At 45.6% G+C, this 16,730-nt stretch overlaps 1 protein-coding gene across 1 annotated transcript; it reads left to right on the top strand.

Moving 5' to 3' along the window:
- The first annotated feature begins 3,930 nt into the window (after positions 1–3,930).
- On the top strand, positions 3,931–16,276 carry ACSBG2 (acyl-CoA synthetase bubblegum family member 2). The gene is made up of 15 exons (XM_009579736.1): positions 3,931–3,937; positions 4,317–4,446; positions 6,970–7,049; positions 7,627–7,868; positions 8,893–8,981; positions 9,575–9,695; positions 10,162–10,242; positions 10,742–10,891; positions 11,086–11,262; positions 11,871–12,052; positions 12,315–12,548; positions 13,244–13,461; positions 14,401–14,540; positions 15,511–15,757; positions 16,161–16,276. The coding sequence occupies exons 1-15, from the start codon at positions 3,931–3,933 to the stop codon at positions 16,274–16,276; spliced, it is 2,214 nt and encodes a 737-aa protein (XP_009578031.1).
- The last annotated feature ends 454 nt before the right edge of the window (positions 16,277–16,730 follow it).

Below are 16,730 nucleotides of genomic sequence, written 5' to 3'. Positions count from 1 at the left end.
TCGCCCGTCCTGCCGCGGTACAGACGGTGAAATAACGTGAGGTGACTTGAGCGTCCCGGGGTGCTGCGGCGCTGCCAGCCCCGAGCCGGGCTGGGCCGCAAGCGGGGATGAAGCCTCAGACGGTGCGGAAGCTGGCAGAAACACGGGTGATGCGCCTCTCAAAATACATCCCTGGGCTTTCTTACCCTCTGCGTGAGGGGATTTCCCACCCGCAGGCAAACGCGTGCAGATGGCATAGTGAAGCGAATAGCAGTTTAAGAAAGAGGAACTTAAAACAGCCTCCTGGTGAGTCACATCGGTCCTCCAGGACACGGGGATATTTTAGGTGAATTCCCCAGCAATCTGCATAAAATTTAGACTTATGAGTTTATGCGGTGGCCTATGTGGCTGAGGAACTGCTGAGGAACTGCCTGGTGCTGATGCCTCTGGTGTCAGCCCACGCCGGCGCCCTTCTCGGGGTGGGCAAGCCCAGGGTCTGGCTGACAAGGTGATGGTCCGTGGGCAGCTTTGTTCAGCCAAAGTTCAGCTCTGAAAGCGCTGCGGAGTCAAAGGTCTGCCTGCAGTCGCGTTGTTCATTCAAGATCTTTGGTGTGGTATCATCCTTTTAGGGGTTGGGGTTTTTTTTCCCTCGTGTTCTCTCTGCTCCTGCATCAGGTAATTTCCCAGCACAGCCATTCGCTGACCTGTGGTCAGTGGTACTGCTGAGGAGAAAACCTTTAGTGCTTAGGAAGTTTTTATCACTGCCCTTTTAAAAAGGGAATTTTATCTAAAAGACGCTGACCTGTGGTCAGTGGTACTGCTGAGGAGAAAACCCTTAGTGCTTAGAAAGTTTTTATCACTGCCCTTTTAAAAATGGAATTTTATCTAAAAGGGAGGAAGAGTGGGTTGCTCAGCTACTGTTTCCTCACTAATAAATCTTTAAAGAAAACAAAGGAACAAAAAGGCCAAGTTTCAGTTTTGGTGGAAATGTGGAAAGGCGGCGAGTGGTCAGTGGTACTGCTGAGGAGAAAACCCTTAGTGCTTAGAAAGTTTTTATCACTGCCCTTTTAAAAATGGAATTTTATCTAAAAGGGAGGAAGAGTGGGTTGCTCAGCTACTGTTTCCTCACTAATAAATCTTTAAAGAAAACAAAGGAACAAAAAGGCCAAGTTTCAGTTTTGGTGGAAATGTGGAAAGGCGGCGAGATAATGTGGCAATCTCCTAAAGCTGATCTGCACAGGGGAAATTCGACCAGATCAGGCATGGTGTCCTTACCAGTAAAAAGAAAAGAAATCAGCAACAGGAAGCAAAGTGGGCTGTGCTGGAAAATGTCACGATGGCTGATGAACATAAGCAGTAATTTGAGTTTGAACTGATGTTTTTGAAGCTCTACGTGTGTTTTAAGTAAAGGCCTGTTCAGAGCCTATTACAAATGAAACCTTCACCCCTGTCCCGTTGACTGTCATGAGTTTGCATGTAGTCAAACTTTCATTTTGCTTTGTCAGTGAAGCTCCGCAGTGGTTTCGATGAGATCGTTCACCAACTTCCGGTTCTTCTAGGACACAGCACTCCCTCAAAGCAGAAGACAGTTTGTATTTAAATGACTTAAGTTGTCACACAGGCTTCATTAAAAGGGAGGATTCTTTCAGCAGGTTTTTGTCTGGGTGTGTGTTCTTCATGTTCCTGAATATCTGTGGTGCATCACAGTGTGTTAACTCCTCTGGAAAGAGCGTGGGGCAGGAGAGGATCATTCGTGATCCCGTTCACCCCCAGTGAGCTACCGTGAATGTTAAGCCTGGCTCTGGTGAGCGTGTGTGTGTTTTCCAGTGGCTTGTGTAGCACAACTGTGCTTGTAACCGAGCACCAGCAAAGGAGGGGGCTAGCTGCAGTGCTTAGCAGAGCTAGTGAGAGTCCGTATCGTCAGATTTTTGTTTCTAACCTAAATTTGTTATCTAAAATGCATGACTGACTTGGGATTGTTATGGCCTACGTTCACAAGGAAACTTGCACAACCAGGTTGCACTTCAGCTTTCTGCTTGCATGCTTCTGTTTCACGGTGCAGGTGTACCTGGGGACTCCAAAAGTTCTGCTGCTGCTTATGTGGGGAGGTGCTGCTGCTCTCCAGGTGTTGAGGGCCACGTGGCATTAACATCCAGATTCTCCTTGAAGAGCCCATCCCGCTGGATGTGATGGTGACAGTGATGTCCTGGTGTGCCTCCCTGGACTTTCAAGTCATGCAGCCTCGTGTTCTTGATCTCTGTGCTGTACCTCGTGCGCCCACACTTGGGAACCAAACGCCCATCAGCAAGAGACACTGCTGTCAGGGTTTTGCCCCATACAGGGGGTCTTGGTGAAGAGCACGTGCACAGCGCAGCGAGGGCAGCATGCAGTTATAGTCTCCACTGTGAAGCGCTTTTCCTCTTGAGTGACTGGAGGTGAGGCACAAACCCGCAGCCTGCAGCCGAAACGCTTGTCTGGGAGATGAGACTTCTGCCTTTCTTTGCCCAACGTGTTTCCAACCAGCCTCTGCCGCCCAAGTGCTGTGCTGCGAGATAGCTGGGGTGAGGGCACCTCCACCCTTTCCCTTGAAACTTTCTTGCTGCATTCAAGAGCAGGTGGCAAGAGAAAGGCTATAATTAGTGCAGAGAGAAAAGCTTCCTTCAGGGACGCAGGGGAGCCTTAAACTCCTTGTTGTGGGGCGCTGGGAAGGAATGTGGGTACAGTATTGTGAAAAGGGGTCAGGCCTGATGACAGCTTCTACGGTACGTTCCTCCTCGCCTCGTGCCTAGACTCTCCTTGAGCAAGAGAGGCGGTGGTGACATCTCCAGCAGGCACCATGCCATCTGGTAACCGGCATGCTCTTCTAGATGTGGGTTTGAGTTCCTCCAGGCTGGGGAGGGAACTAAACCCAGGTTTCACAGGTCTGGGTGGCTGCTCCTAGCACTGGGCTGCTCTGTAGAGATAATGCCCTTTTTCTCACAGCTGTCTTTTTAAAAAAAAAAAAAAAAAAAAAACCACACCAAAAAAACCAGAATAAACTGCTCTGGTGTTTTAGCCTAGAATGGGGCATTGGGTGATGTCTGCTGATTATCTCAGAGCTTCAGAGATGGGATTTTTGGAGACATCCCTTTCTCAGCTGCTTGTGAATTAAACTATTTTTGCATTGTGAATTGTAGCCTGTAGCGGAGCGTGGCGTGAGCAGCAACGTGTCCTTGCGTAGATGAGGAAGTGGAAGGGGGGCATGTGCTTCCCCACCCGTCAGAGGCAGAACGCTGCAGCTCGGCTGTGTTGGATTCATTAGATAAAAGGGCTTTTTCCTTTTGCTCCTGTCTGTCGTCATTCAGACAAACACGCTCTTCACATTGCCCGCTTTAAATTGTGTCTGTCTAATGCAGGTACAAAATAGCATGCCAAAATCCACTTTTTAAAAAGATCAAGGATAATGAGATTCACCTCTAATCAGTTAGAAATGCCTTGAAACAATTAAAGCTCAGCCTGTCAAGTTTTAAGCATCAAAGGCTTTTGACGAATGCAAACCTTAAATAAAACCAACGTTGCTTTCCGTGTTAGAAAACACTTTGTTTAGGTGACAAAATCCCCTAACGACAAAGTACTGAGAGCGGCGTAGGAGCTGCCGAAAACACAACGGCTGCAAAGGCGCTCATTTTTACGAGAAGAGGTTAAATCTCCGGGGTGTCCCGGGGCTGTGTTCCCCGAGGGGGACCCCGAAGCCCTGGTGTGCCCGAGGCTGGTGGGCAGGCGCGGGGCCAGAGCTTCCTTAAGAGGCGGCGGTGTGGGGTGACGAGCCGCTTCCAATTGCGAGGCAGGCAGCACATGACATAAGATGCTCCAGATCTGCCTCCTGGGCGCTAGTTTAAAAATAAAGGATATTACACGTCGGCGCTGGTCCGGAGCGGCTGCGGGAGGAGAGGCTGCACAAAGGCGGAGGCGATGCGTTGTAAGGCTGGGCCCGGAGCCCTGCGGTGGTGGGTTTGGGGTGGGGGAGGTCTGAGAGCTGAGTGGGAACGTTTGGAGCAAAGGGAGTGTAAAAATTAAATTGTTAGGCTCGCAGTGCTCTTTCACAGCTGTAATTGTCATGCTCGTTTTCGGATGTGGGAATGGATGTATCATCTACTGCTGGTCGGGGTTTTCAAATGAACCGAGCGCGATGTGGAGTGCGCTGCGTCCACTGTTAGAATTTACCGTATTTCATGCAAATACAGCAGTCTCGAGTCATGCCTGCTTTGGGATTGCCTTGGTCAGATAGCTACATCAGTGGAAGCTGATCTTACTGTAGTGTTTGATTGTATGTTAATTTTTAAAACCTGTTTTTACAGGGACAATGCTGTGTGAGTCAGATGCACGTATGGCACTTGCAGAACCAGTCCCCGCGACTTATTTTAATTCGGACCCTCAAGGGAACTGTGAGGTGTCACTGGATGACGTTCTGCTCAACTCTTCAGCTAGGTTTGTCTAATTTAAGATTTTATTTTCTCTGTGGTGACCTGTATACATAGGATATAGTTTGTATTCTATCATGTTTACTTAGATTAATTAAGATTAATTTTTTTTTGAAGAAATTTCAAACATTTGTTACTACTACCAAAATCCAAAAGCTGAATCTACAATCTCACCCTCTCAAAAGAAGAGGAACAAAATTAAATTTGCTGTACATAACTACCACACAGATTACAGAGCTTGAAGTAGTGTGCATTTAATATAAACTTAAAGCACAGGAATGGTAGAATATTCTGCATAGTCAGAAAGATCACCTCTTATAAAGGAGCTTTGCGTAATTGTTAATTCTATTGGGAGGGCACTGATCGAATACTTAGAATACCGAGCAAGTACTACATTGTTTGTGAAGCGTGGCTGTACTGTAAACAGAGGTGTGCCTCTGTAGGGGATAGCTTGTGTGCGGTACGTATGCTGATTTTCATCAAACTCCTGTTAGTCTGTCTGTAAATCTAAGCAGCCTCTTACTAAAGAGCAGATTAGCATTTAAGGGTCTGTATCTCACCACAGGGTAATGGGATATAGCCAACAAAAACTCTTTACCTAATTTTTTTCAGGCTGCATTTGAATTACATGTAGTGAGGGGGAGAAAAAGATGACTTGATTCGCTGTAAGGGAAATAGCTGGGGCTTTTTTGCTCATATTACTGGGTCATTTGCATGCTTTGATCGTAAAAGCTGGTGGAGAAATGGTGCAGAACTGTTGCAACTGAGGATTAATTTGTGCTGAAAAATGTTCTCAATAATGAGGAGGAAACGCGTAGTAGGGAACATCATGTAATCCCTTTGGGGGAAATAAAGAAAAAAAATTATTTACTTCCCTCTGGTTTCTGGCTTGCAGATTAGTTACGAGAAGCAGTTCTGCTTTTGGACAGTACATGGGAGTAGCTATGTCAAATCTTCTCTGTGTCTTAAACCTTATCATATGCCCAAAGCAATAATAGTTGACTATGCCCTAGAAATTCAGAGAAAACGTAAAACAGAGGGAAGTGATTTACCCCTTACACTGAAGTTCACACAGTGCCTTGTGCTGACTTGTCTTCTCTCTGGTCTAGTAGAAAGGGAAGAAAACGTGAGGCTCGGTGGGAGCCCTGCCTGGGTTAGGCTGAGGGGTTCACATGGGACCAGAGGAGCTCCTGCCTGTGTGCGGGTGTGGTCGGATCGTGACAGGCAGAGACGTCGGGGCTTCTTTTTGCCCCAAAGCTGCCCCTGCGGAGGGTTGGGGCTGTTGTGATGTCAGGGGCCTGCAGCCCTTCTAGAAGACCCAGGAGTCGGTGCTAGAGAGAAACCTTGCACCAAACATTGCCATGGGGAAGAGTAAACACCTAGCACTGGCATGAAGAAACAAACACCTTCGTGATGGCTTGGAGCGAGGGGCCCCAGGAAGGCTGTTCGGCAAGGCAAGATGGGAAATTTGGTTCTGTGGAATATAATCTTGGGTCGACTGAAACTTGGACCTTAGTGCTATGCTGATGGTACAAGCAGGGTATTGCCCACGGTGGGGGAACAAGCATCACCTGGCTGTAGGTGGGAGGGTGGGATGTCCTTCTAGGGAACAGAGCACAGGGACTCGAGTACTGAACCTCACAGGGTCTGATTTCCAACCTGTGGTCTGAAGTGGGAGATGCGACTTGATTATTCCTTATCCTCATCACTTACGACTGTGAGAAAGTCTGTCTTGGAAAGGGACTGAGGAAGAACCCTCTTCTACAAACGCGGGCAGGTGTCGTCTCACCAGATCTTGCAAGGATGAAAGTAAAAGGGGCAACTTTCAGCTGGCACTGCAGGATGAGTTCCTGGTGAGGAGCGTGGCTGAAGTAGACAGGGGATATGCCTGTTTCCATTTCTTCACAAACATCTGGTGGGAGCCCGAGGCACTAACTTTATTAGGAATACCTAAGAACAAGACTTCCTGTTCAATCAATTTCCTGCTCTTCAGCTGGCCTGGCCTGCAGGAAGTCCATGTGGGTTTCCCCGCAGGGTGACTAGCCGGGGGATTGCTGTGCTGCACGGGAGTGACACTGCTGGGGCTTCCCCTTCGTTAGACTCACATATTGCAGACAGGAGATAAGCGCCAGATCCATGTGCCCCTTCCTGCCCGCCTCCTCACCGCTGTAGACTCTTTGTTTCAGGCACCTAGAGCAGACCTGTGTATTAAATTATCGCTGTTTTCTGGATGACGTGTTTATGGATTCTTCTGCAGCTTATCTGAAACAATAGCTACAATTAGGATAACATACATGAGTTTAAAAGCAGTGCAGGCAAAGCTTGCACACTCTCTGAGAGGGACCTGTTTTGTTGCCACAGCCATGCAGGCTAGTAAAATTAATAAAGTCACCTGCAGAGCATCAGGAACCACTAATCCTTCTTTCACATCCAAGGACTAACATAGTTAAGTGATGGAGCAAGCACGCTTAAGGTATTCTTCAGCCAGTGCACTAAAGCCTACCCAGGACTAATTGCTTTTGCCTTGCAGAACTGTTGAAGTCCCCAACATTGAGACAGTTGAAGATACTAAGACAGAGGGATGTCAGATAGACACACTTGGCTTCCAAGGTAAGTGGAAAGAATTTTTAGTTACTGTGGTGTGCATAAAATTATTATTGAAATGAGAGAGGAGTTTATCAAACCATAACAATGGAAGAAGAAACTCAAATTGCAGGATGGTCTGTCCAGAAGCCTGTTGAACTTTGACTTTAAAGCACGGATGTGCTTCAAGGGGTAAAATAAGTAGTGTCACTGCCTAATGCTTATCTACCAGGTAATAATGTACTACTTTCAGTCCTCCTTTTAATACAAAAAAAAAAAAGCGCAGTGTATGTGACTGTTGCAGGAAGCTGCCACCTTACCAGTACGAGAGCTTTAGGGCAGCAAAGCAGGTTAGAGGGGGATGTAAATGGGAACTGTTTAACAAAATTTTGAAAGTGCTTTAGAGGCTTCATCTATTAGTCCTGGTCTAAAATACTGGAAGTCATATGGCAAACTTGCCAAGAATAAAAGGTCAAAAAAGGAGGGTGGGAGGGGGTGTATATTAGCATTTGCTTTCATGTCTTTGATACTTGTATTTATATTTCTGTTATGGCAGCAAGCAATTTCTAAATGTAAGATGCTGAACACTTTTCTTTCAACCCAGCCTCTTCACCTCCTACCTCCAGTATGTGGACAACACAACGAGATGGAGAGGTCAGACTGAGGATGGATGAACAGGGCATAGGCAGTGAGGCACCAAAGACCATTCATGAGCTATTCCAGGAAGTTGTTAGTAAATATGGTGATTATTATGCCCTTGCATCCAAGAAGGGTGGCCAGTGGATAAAACTAACATACAAGATGTACTATGATGAGTGCTGGAAAGCAGCAAAAAGCTTTCTGAAGGTAAGCTTTTGATGAATTCTGCTCCTCCTTCACGTTCAGTCAATTTAACTGCTGAAATGGCTGTGGTCAACTATATCTTAAACCTGCAAATTCTCTGAGTGAGTCTTAAAGTGACGGGGAAATACCTGAACATGCCATGAACAGCTTTGTAATTACCACAGTGTTTTTGTTTGAATTTCTTGCAAGTTGCTTCCACATTCCACTAAGAAAAAGTGTGTAAGGAAACAGTTAAAGAGAGGTGTTTGAAGTATATGTCAAACCTGGACAACACCCCTCATGAGGCATGTAAACTTTAATCTTTCTAAAATCTAATCCCTAAAAAACTTGAAGGGATGCTTATGAATCAGACTTAAATGTCCAAATTGGCTGAGCCTTTTGCCTGTACTGTTGGGAGTTAAGATACTCAGAGAGAGAAACCAACATTACATGTACTTACTGTTATCATTATGAAGTCTTATTTCTTGAAGTTAAGGCCACTCTTGTTTTTACTCCTGTGGTGGGATCTTCCAGTCCACATACTTCCACTCTGAGACAAAACCAGAGAATGGCTGAAGGAGAGTTAAAGACTGGGGCTTCAGCAGCTGGAATTTCATAGCCAAGTGCCTTTGACTCTCATTGGAGCTTGTTGCTCTTGTCATTATTGATATCTGACATATCTAACCTGTACTAAATGACTAAATGTCTCAGTAGGTGTTGTCTAACTTAACTTCTTACCTTCTCGTTCCCCAAAGGGAACTGATAACTACCTGGATTGCAGTTTTATAATACCGTTAGCGTCAGTGAGCTAGTCACACCAAGTGCAGACCTAAGTAAATCCTTTTTTTCCTGCCTGCTGATAAAGTGGGACAGTGTCTGATGTGAAACAACTGGTTCCATGTTAGGTCTTGGGAAGTTTTTCAATGTGAATTACCGTATATAATAGCATGAACTTTTCCCTTGATGTTGTGCTTGCAGGAGAGATCTGTAAATTAACTCTAGGCAAAAGGCAAAACAAGATTGCTGTAATCTCATCTCTTGTTTACAGCTGGGACTAGAGCGTTTCCATGGAGTGTGCATCTTGGGATTTAATTCTGCAGAGTGGTTTATTGCTGACATTGGAGCTATCCTTGCAGGGTGAGAATGAGTTGTCTCTTGACATGAATTTTGCTTTAGCGTTCAGATAGTAATTTCAGTATTCATGTGAGAAGCAGTTTTTGATTAAGAAAACACAACAAAACAAACCACAAAAACCCAGAACAAAACCAACTGCTTATATTTGAATTTAATGAAGATAGCTAGAACCTAAACTCTCTCTTTACTTCATTATGAGTTAATGAGGCAAAAAATTAATTTTTTTTTTAGCCAGGTGCTTCTCTCAAAATCAGATGAACAGTAGGTTAATCCAAAAGCATGCTTATTTACCCTGTGATTAAAAATATGATGGGAAATGGCAGAGAATCACAGCACTGGATTTTGATCCAGTGAGATTGATTCCACCTGAGACATTTTGCTCTCTTACACCATTCTGACATTTCCCATGCCCCAGAACAGAGCCTTTGCTCTTGGAATTAAGCCCTCCACTTTTTGATGTTGTTTTATGGGATAGTGTTCCTAAAGTCTTTCCTCTGTTAAAGTTTGAAATGGTCTGAATTTTGCCAGCAACTCTGCTTATCCTCTAATTCTGTGTTTTGCTTTTCTCTTTTGTTTTTTTTCCTTTTCTTTTGTAGTGGATTTGCTGTTGGTATCTACACTACAAACTCTCCTGAGGCCTGTCATTATGTAGCAGAGAACTGTAGTGCTAACGTTCTGGTTGTGGAAAACCATAAACAGCTGCAGAAAATCTTAGAAGTAAATATACTTTTTAAATGGCTGGGGGCTACAGCATCCTATTGACAGATGTGGGAGGGTAAATGCTGTGGGAGGGTAATACGTGAGGGAAATGCTGGATCTGAAAGCAGAGGTGAACTGATCTAGCCTACAATGTGCTCCCTGTTCAAGCCAGATGAGTAGTCACTAGTGCTAAATCTCATGAGAGGTTAAATGGTGGTTCCACAGCTTAGCAAAGCCTCGAGCTTAAAATACGAGAAGCCAAAACGAACAATTGAGCATCCCCTAGGTTGTCTGGCAACATCCCAGTCCAAATGATTACTGTCTCTAGTGAGGCTTCCCCGTTCTCTTTCAGTAACACAGATGAGATTCTCTTGGCTTTACTTAAAATGGCAAGTAGCAGTAGCATGTTAAGTGGTGGGTTACTTAGGCTTAAAAGGGACAAGCAGAATTTGCTCCTTCTCATGAATCTCCCTTCTTAACACAGATTCAGCATAAACTACCACATCTGAAAGCTATTATCCAGTATGGGGAAGAGCTAAAAGAGAAGAGACCAAATCTGTACTCTGTAAGTACTGGGCATCTTAATGGCTTGTAAATGCTGGCTGTGTTTAGCTGATAGCTTGCAAGCGACAGGCCCTTCCACGGGACTGTCATCATGTGAGCTTATGTTGGTTTTAGTGAGGGATTGCTTGCCTTGCTGAGGCAGTAGATGTCTACTGTTTTTCAACCCTCAATAATCCATATTGTCAGGGAGGGTGTTAGCGTACTGACCTTTGCAAGGCAGCCTCAGGTCCCACAGTTACTCCCAGCGAATACCAGGGTTGCTACAGAGCTAGTAAGCTTCCTCAGGGTGGATCCGTCTCCTTTTCTGCTTCTCACCATGCCTCTTGTGGCAGTCAGAAAACATTGTGGGGCTGACAGTGCATATTTACAACCTCTTCTAGATTCTGCCAGAAGTTTAGACGTAGGAAACGGTTTCCTTCTCTTCATATGTAGCAAAGGGTTTAATTTCACATGTGAATGATAGCCTACAAAGTGATCAAGCTCTTCTCTTAAATATACAGTGGGGTGAGTTCATGGACCTTGGCAAAGATGTTCCAGATACTCAGCTCCATGAAATCATTGAGTCGCAGAAGCCTAACCAGTGCTGTACACTAATATACACCTCGGGGACAACTGGACAGCCAAAGGGAGTCATGCTCAGCCATGACAACGTAAGTATCTTTCTGTATAAATGCCCATTCTGTGACCTTAGGTGGGTGCTGAGGGAGGGTAGAAATCAGCTGAAAGACATGCCTGATGTTAAGATCACAGGAAGTCAAATAGACTTGTTTTGTGAGCCGCATGTTCTGTGTTGTGCCTGCTCGGGAGAGCTGTCACTTAATACTGATGTGGGTTCTTGTTACAGTTGACGTGGACGGCATCGGCGGCAGGGCGTTTCATAAGGCTGACGGATGCTAAAGAAAGGCAGGAACTGGTGGTCAGCTATCTGCCCCTCAGTCACATTGCTGCACAGATGTCAGATATTTGGTCGGCAATGACATTCGGTGTACAAGTTTTCTTTGCTCAACCAGATGCATTAAAGGTAAAAACAGAATAAAAATCCTACACCTGTTCACCTGCTTGTAGCTGGGGTGGGTGCTTTAAAGCAAATGTGGCTGACTTATCTTGTGATTCTGAAAGCTGTGCTAACTCGGTTTATTTGTGTGGTGACTGACTGCTCCTGTTCTGGGTCTGTTGGTTTGACGAGTATAGCCACTCTGACCTTTGCCTTTTGATTCTGTATTGCAAGCTAGATGAGGTGACCATGCGCTTCACAACTAGGAGCTTCTTGGTGTCTCACCTGACACCAGTTCTCCACCCCGACAGCTTGGTTGAGCAACGGCTTTGTATTTGCTCTGTTCGCATTGCAAAATGCTACCACCATTAAATCTGTGTCCTGAGAAGAGAACGATTCTTCTCTCGGTGCTGTGTCAGCCTTGGCACTGAAAGCATCGACCCTTGCTGTCTTCTCAAAACCACTGTGGCATCTGAATGCTCCTGGGGTTCCTTTCTCTTGGTGGCACTGCAGTTGAAAATGAGCAATTCCTGAAAATTGACGGCAGAGTCCTAAGCTTTGGCTAGTGACCAGTGCTGACCTGAAGTCTACAGTGAAGCACTTTTGAAAGCTGTGTTAAATTCTGCTTTGCTCAGGGCACCTTGGTAGACACCCTGCGGGAAGTGAGGCCAACTGCTTTTTTGGGAGTTCCTCGTGTCTGGGAAAAAATGGAAGAAAAAATGAAATCCATAGGTGCAAAATCGTCAGCACTCAGAAGAAAAGTGGCATCGTGGGCCAAGGGAGTCGGGTTGCAGACAAACCTGAAGCGGATGAATGGGTAATTATGAACTACACTTAAGGGATGTTACGAATATTAGGAGAACTTTACTATCAGATCAGGAATTATATCCCATGTAACAGGCCAGACTTATGGACAGTAAAAGCCAAATGTAGCGCTTGGACCAGAGGGTGAGCAGCAAGGGCTGGAGAGGGAAATAATTTTTTTTACTGCATAAACTAAAATAGGATGAAGATGAAAGGAGGAAGGGGGAGAAGTTCTACTTGGTGACTGAGATCTTGTAACCGTTTTTCTCCTACAGGTATTCTGAAGTCCCGATGAACTTCCACCTAGCCAGGCACTTGGTGTACAAGAAAGTGCGAAAGGCCATTGGGCTGGACCGGTGCACAAAGTGCTACACGGGGGCTGCTCCCATTACCAGAGAGACGCTGGAATTTTTTTTAAGTCTGAACATTCCTGTTTTTGAGCTGTACGGCATGAGCGAGAGCTCTGGGCCTCACACAATCTCTCTACCTCACGCATTCAAGCTTACCAGGTAAACACCCTTCTGTGAGTAGAGCACTGCTGGCTGGGAGGAAGAGTTGCTTTAAGGTTTCTCCTGCATCTGGCATGTCCACCTCGCTCATCCCCAGCATCTTGTTGCCAGTAAAAAGTCGTTAGGGAGCCAGTTCCTTTGGCCACATCTTGCAGATAGAGAGATCTGCCAAGGGGAACAGCAGTGTTACTTTAAATTTAACTTGGCGTGGATTCTCTAGGAACTGAGGAGGAAGCAAGGCATTGATGGGAAGAAGGAAGAATTAGTAACTCTAGCCTACAGTTCACTTTAATGTCAAGTGAATAAATGCAGTAAGACTGTGCTGTTGCTTTGAATGGCTTGTTCAGTCGCCATGGGCTCAGTCTGCAGAGTAAATACCACCATCAGTATAACCTTGCTGCCAAGGACATAAACACCTGAGCTTTGAATTAGAAGATTTGAGAACAATGAGTGGAAAACACCAGGTGTGTGAGCACTGATCTCTGCAATAACAACTTTTTCTGTAGTTCCCCTTACATAATCAGATGCCTTTTAAGTTTCTAAGTTCTTTGCTGAAGGAGTTGTAATAAAAAGCTGCCTGGCTTTGTTCGAACACTTTAGCTTGAGAGGGTACTGCTATAATCTCACTTTGCTGCTCAGCTATTGAATTAAAAAAAAAAAAAAAGCCATGGGTTTGTGTTTGCGTTCTCTTTAAGCTGTGGAAAGGAAGTCACAGGCTGCCGGACACTGATTCATAAGCCAGATGGAGACGGTGTCGGTGAGATCTGCTTCTCGGGAAGGCACATCTTCATGGGCTATTTGAACATGGAAGAGAAAACCAAAGAGGCAATTGATGAAGATGGCTGGCTGCATTCGGGTGACCTTGGCAAGCATGATAAAGATGGATTCCTCTACATCACTGGCAGAATTAAAGGTAATGCATCCCCTCACTTTGTTGTCTTGAGGTTTTGCGGTACTATGATATGATGCCTTCAGACTCTGCTAGTTATGTGGTTGTGCCTTGCACAGAAGAATATTTAAATACTTCTCCTTCTGAAGTTTTTAATATGAATATGGCTGCAGCGTGTCCTGCCACTTGGCTGCAGCGTGTCCTGCCACTGAGCATGTGACATGGTGTGTGATGGGAGGAGAGGGGTGACCTCTGAAACCACTGTGTGTTTGCAAAGTAAGAAAGAAAATCCTCTGATCTCAGCAGCAGTAGTTAATGCTTTGTTGGCTTGTTTTACGGTGCCGGACCTGTCCAGGTCCCTCCAGTTTCAGCTAGCTGACCTCTAAGAGAAAACAATAGCTTACCACTGTTGTGAAAATGGCTCGCAGCAATGCAGTTCTTGAGACACCGCTTTGCCAACCTCAAACAAATCCCATTTCATGCAAGGCTTCAATCATCAGAAAGAGAGAAATGGTCACGCAGAGGGGCTGCTTTAAGAAATCTAGAAAAGACAGCCAAGAAAGGCAGGCTCTCCTCTGCTCTGTATCACACTGTGTAACTTCAAAAAGTCTGCTTTGCCTCAGCAAATTTTTTTACTTAAGTTTCTGAACAACTTGAGTACCAACTTATGTGCCTTAGGGCCTAAGGTGACTGTGGCAGGGTACTGAGGTGCCACACCCTGCGTTGCCAACTGCAAACATCTCTGAAGCATCAAAGCAGCTTTTGCAATGCTGCTTGTGTGCCCACCTTGGTCTCGTCTCTCCTAGCCTGACTGGAGTCCTTCTGGTTTGCTGCCTTCCCTGGATGTTGGGACGCAGACTCACTATTTGACCCGGTAGTCACAAAGGAGCTATAAAGTCATTTCAGATTGTGAAGGAAGGGGGAAAAGATCTAAGCGTTAATCAAGATTTGACTGTTTTCCAGAGCTCATCATCACTGCAGGAGGTGAGAACGTTCCTCCTGTTCCAATTGAGGATGCTGTAAAAGGCGCTGTTCCCATCATCAGCAATGCAATGTTGGTTGGAGATAAAGCAAAATTCCTTGCTATGCTTCTAACGCTAAAGGTAATGGAAAAGAGAATGGGAATCCACCTTTGTTGCTGAATGCGTTTGGTTCCAGTGAGGAAGATAATCGTTAGACATTTTTACAGTGTCTTCTAGGGACAGGAGGTGTCGTGGAGTATGACTGGTAGTAGCTGAGTTGCAAACAGCAGTTGTAACTGTACAGAAAAGTGAGCATTGCCACTTGATCAGACGATTGGGTTCTGTTGTTCAGGGCAGCTGTTTCTCTCTGTACCACATAGGGCAGAAAGCAGAAAGAAACAGAAGTAAAAGACCTAAAAGTGAGATTGAAAAAAGAAACTCTTCTGCTTTTCTTACCCATTTTTCAGTGTCTCCTGGAGCAGTCTGGACAGTAACGAGCTGTCAGCGATTTCTTTTTAAGACACTGGCTTTAAACTCCACAGTGACACACCTGTGGCGGCCTGCACTGACTTCTGTCTAGAGACCCTGCAGGCTGGTGGTTTTTCAGGACAGTGGTAATTGCTCATTAGCAAGACTGGCTGCCAACCTCCTCACCCTTGTGCAAGAGACGCAGAGCCAGGCCCCAGAGGTGGTGCTGTGCTTGTCTTGGTCAGGTGCCGCATGTGTTGACTTCCAACAGGCTGTTATGCTGCTGTGGGATGCAGGGAAGTAAAGCTGTGGTCCAGAAAAAAAGGGATCAACTTGGGATAGCACAGGAGGAATTTGGAAAATGAGCTCTGTACCCAGCTTGCTCCTTGGTAGTGACAGGGCTGTTGAGTATGCAGAGATCTGAAGGGGCTTCATCTGCATTTTGCCTTAACGAGTTTTCATTTGAAGCAGTGGTTTGCATCAAGCATGTGAAAATTGCAGTGGTTGATTAATTGGATGATTGGTACTGGGGTGGGGAAGGAGATAGGGCAGCTTCCCATGGCTGTCAGTATTAAGTGTAGTAGTATTGAAGGGAATCAGGTGTTTAGCAGTATGAAGTTACCTGTTCTGACTTGTCTTGCAGTGCGAAGCAGATGTAGAAACTGGCAAGCCAGGAGATGATCTCACTCCAGAAGCTATTGAATACTGTCAAAAACTGGGCAGCAAGGCTACAAAAGTCTCCGAAATCATCAGCAGCAAAGACAAGGCTGTCTACGCGGCTATCCAGAAGGGAATTTCGGCAGTCAACGAGGGAGCTGTCTCAAATGCTCAGAAAATCCAGAAGTGGGTCCTTCTGGAGAAGGACTTTTCTCTGTTTGGTGGAGAGCTTGGTGAGTGGTGGGTGGGGCGTCTGGGGTTACCCTGCCACCCTTTCCTTGGGCATTGAACAGAACGCAACCAGGACCCCCGATACACAGAGCTACCCACAGCTTTTCCTCGCTGTGGCTTTTTATATGTCATAGTTTTGGGGAGGGCGGGATGAATTCCCACTTCTGCCTGGCAGAACTGAGCCGAGCAGTGCTTCCCCTTGGTTCTGCGCTGTCTGTTGCAGGACCGTTGTGCCGTTCCTAGTCACAGGGAAAGGAAGGGAAATTAATTGCAAAGAGAAATGTAGAAGTCGATGTCTGTTCACGCGTTCTGAATCTTCCTCCAGGCTTGCCTCACCCTAATATTGATTTGTGTCTCAGAATGGTACCGTCACCATTAAAACCTTGTGCTGTATTTTTTCCCCAGGCCCAACAATGAAGCTGAAGAGACCAGAGGTGGCACACAAGTACAAAGACCAAATCGCTCAGTTTTATGCGGATGTGGATACACCCACCACGACAGAGAATGGTCTTCGGCAGTAGCGCGGAGGCTTTGTGCCGTGGACTGAAGCAAGCCTGGAGGTCGATTCCCCTGCTGTCAGCCTGGGCTCCCAGGAAGGATTCCCTGGGTTCTGGTGAAATAAATGAGGCTTGGTCATCACGCAGCCCTTCTGAATTGCTTAACTGTACATTTTTTTGGCCCTTGTCCTGCAGTGTGGTGAGCGTGTTCGTGCTGTGTTTTCCTGTGTCTATGTTCTAATGCTGAGATATTCCTGAATATCTCTGCTTTTTTGTCTTTCCATTTTTATAAGGGCAATACAATGTTTACCTTAAATCCATATTACATGTTACGTTTTAACCAAAGTTTTCTTTTCCTGAGCTGAATGTAAAACAATCAGGTAACTTTCCAAGAAAGGCAGATTTCTTTTTATAGCGGTTTACTTCACTCCCCCTGATGCATGTTTAACTGCATGCTGATGACATCTGTATTATTTTA

Source organism: Fulmarus glacialis, unplaced genomic scaffold, assembly GCF_000690835.1.
Source record: "Fulmarus glacialis isolate BGI_N327 unplaced genomic scaffold, ASM69083v1 scaffold14726, whole genome shotgun sequence".
Taxonomy (NCBI): domain Eukaryota; kingdom Metazoa; phylum Chordata; class Aves; order Procellariiformes; family Procellariidae; genus Fulmarus; species Fulmarus glacialis.
This window is presented reverse-complemented; position numbering and strand designations above follow the sequence as displayed.

Excerpts from the sequence above, each read along its gene's own strand:
- ACSBG2 (XM_009579736.1), top strand. Across the intron at positions 7,050-7,626 it reads AGACACACTTGGCTTCCAAG|CCTCTTCACCTCCTACCTCC; the intron begins GTAAGTGGAAAG and ends CTTTCAACCCAG. Across the intron at positions 7,869-8,892 it reads CAGCAAAAAGCTTTCTGAAG|CTGGGACTAGAGCGTTTCCA; the intron begins GTAAGCTTTTGA and ends TCTTGTTTACAG.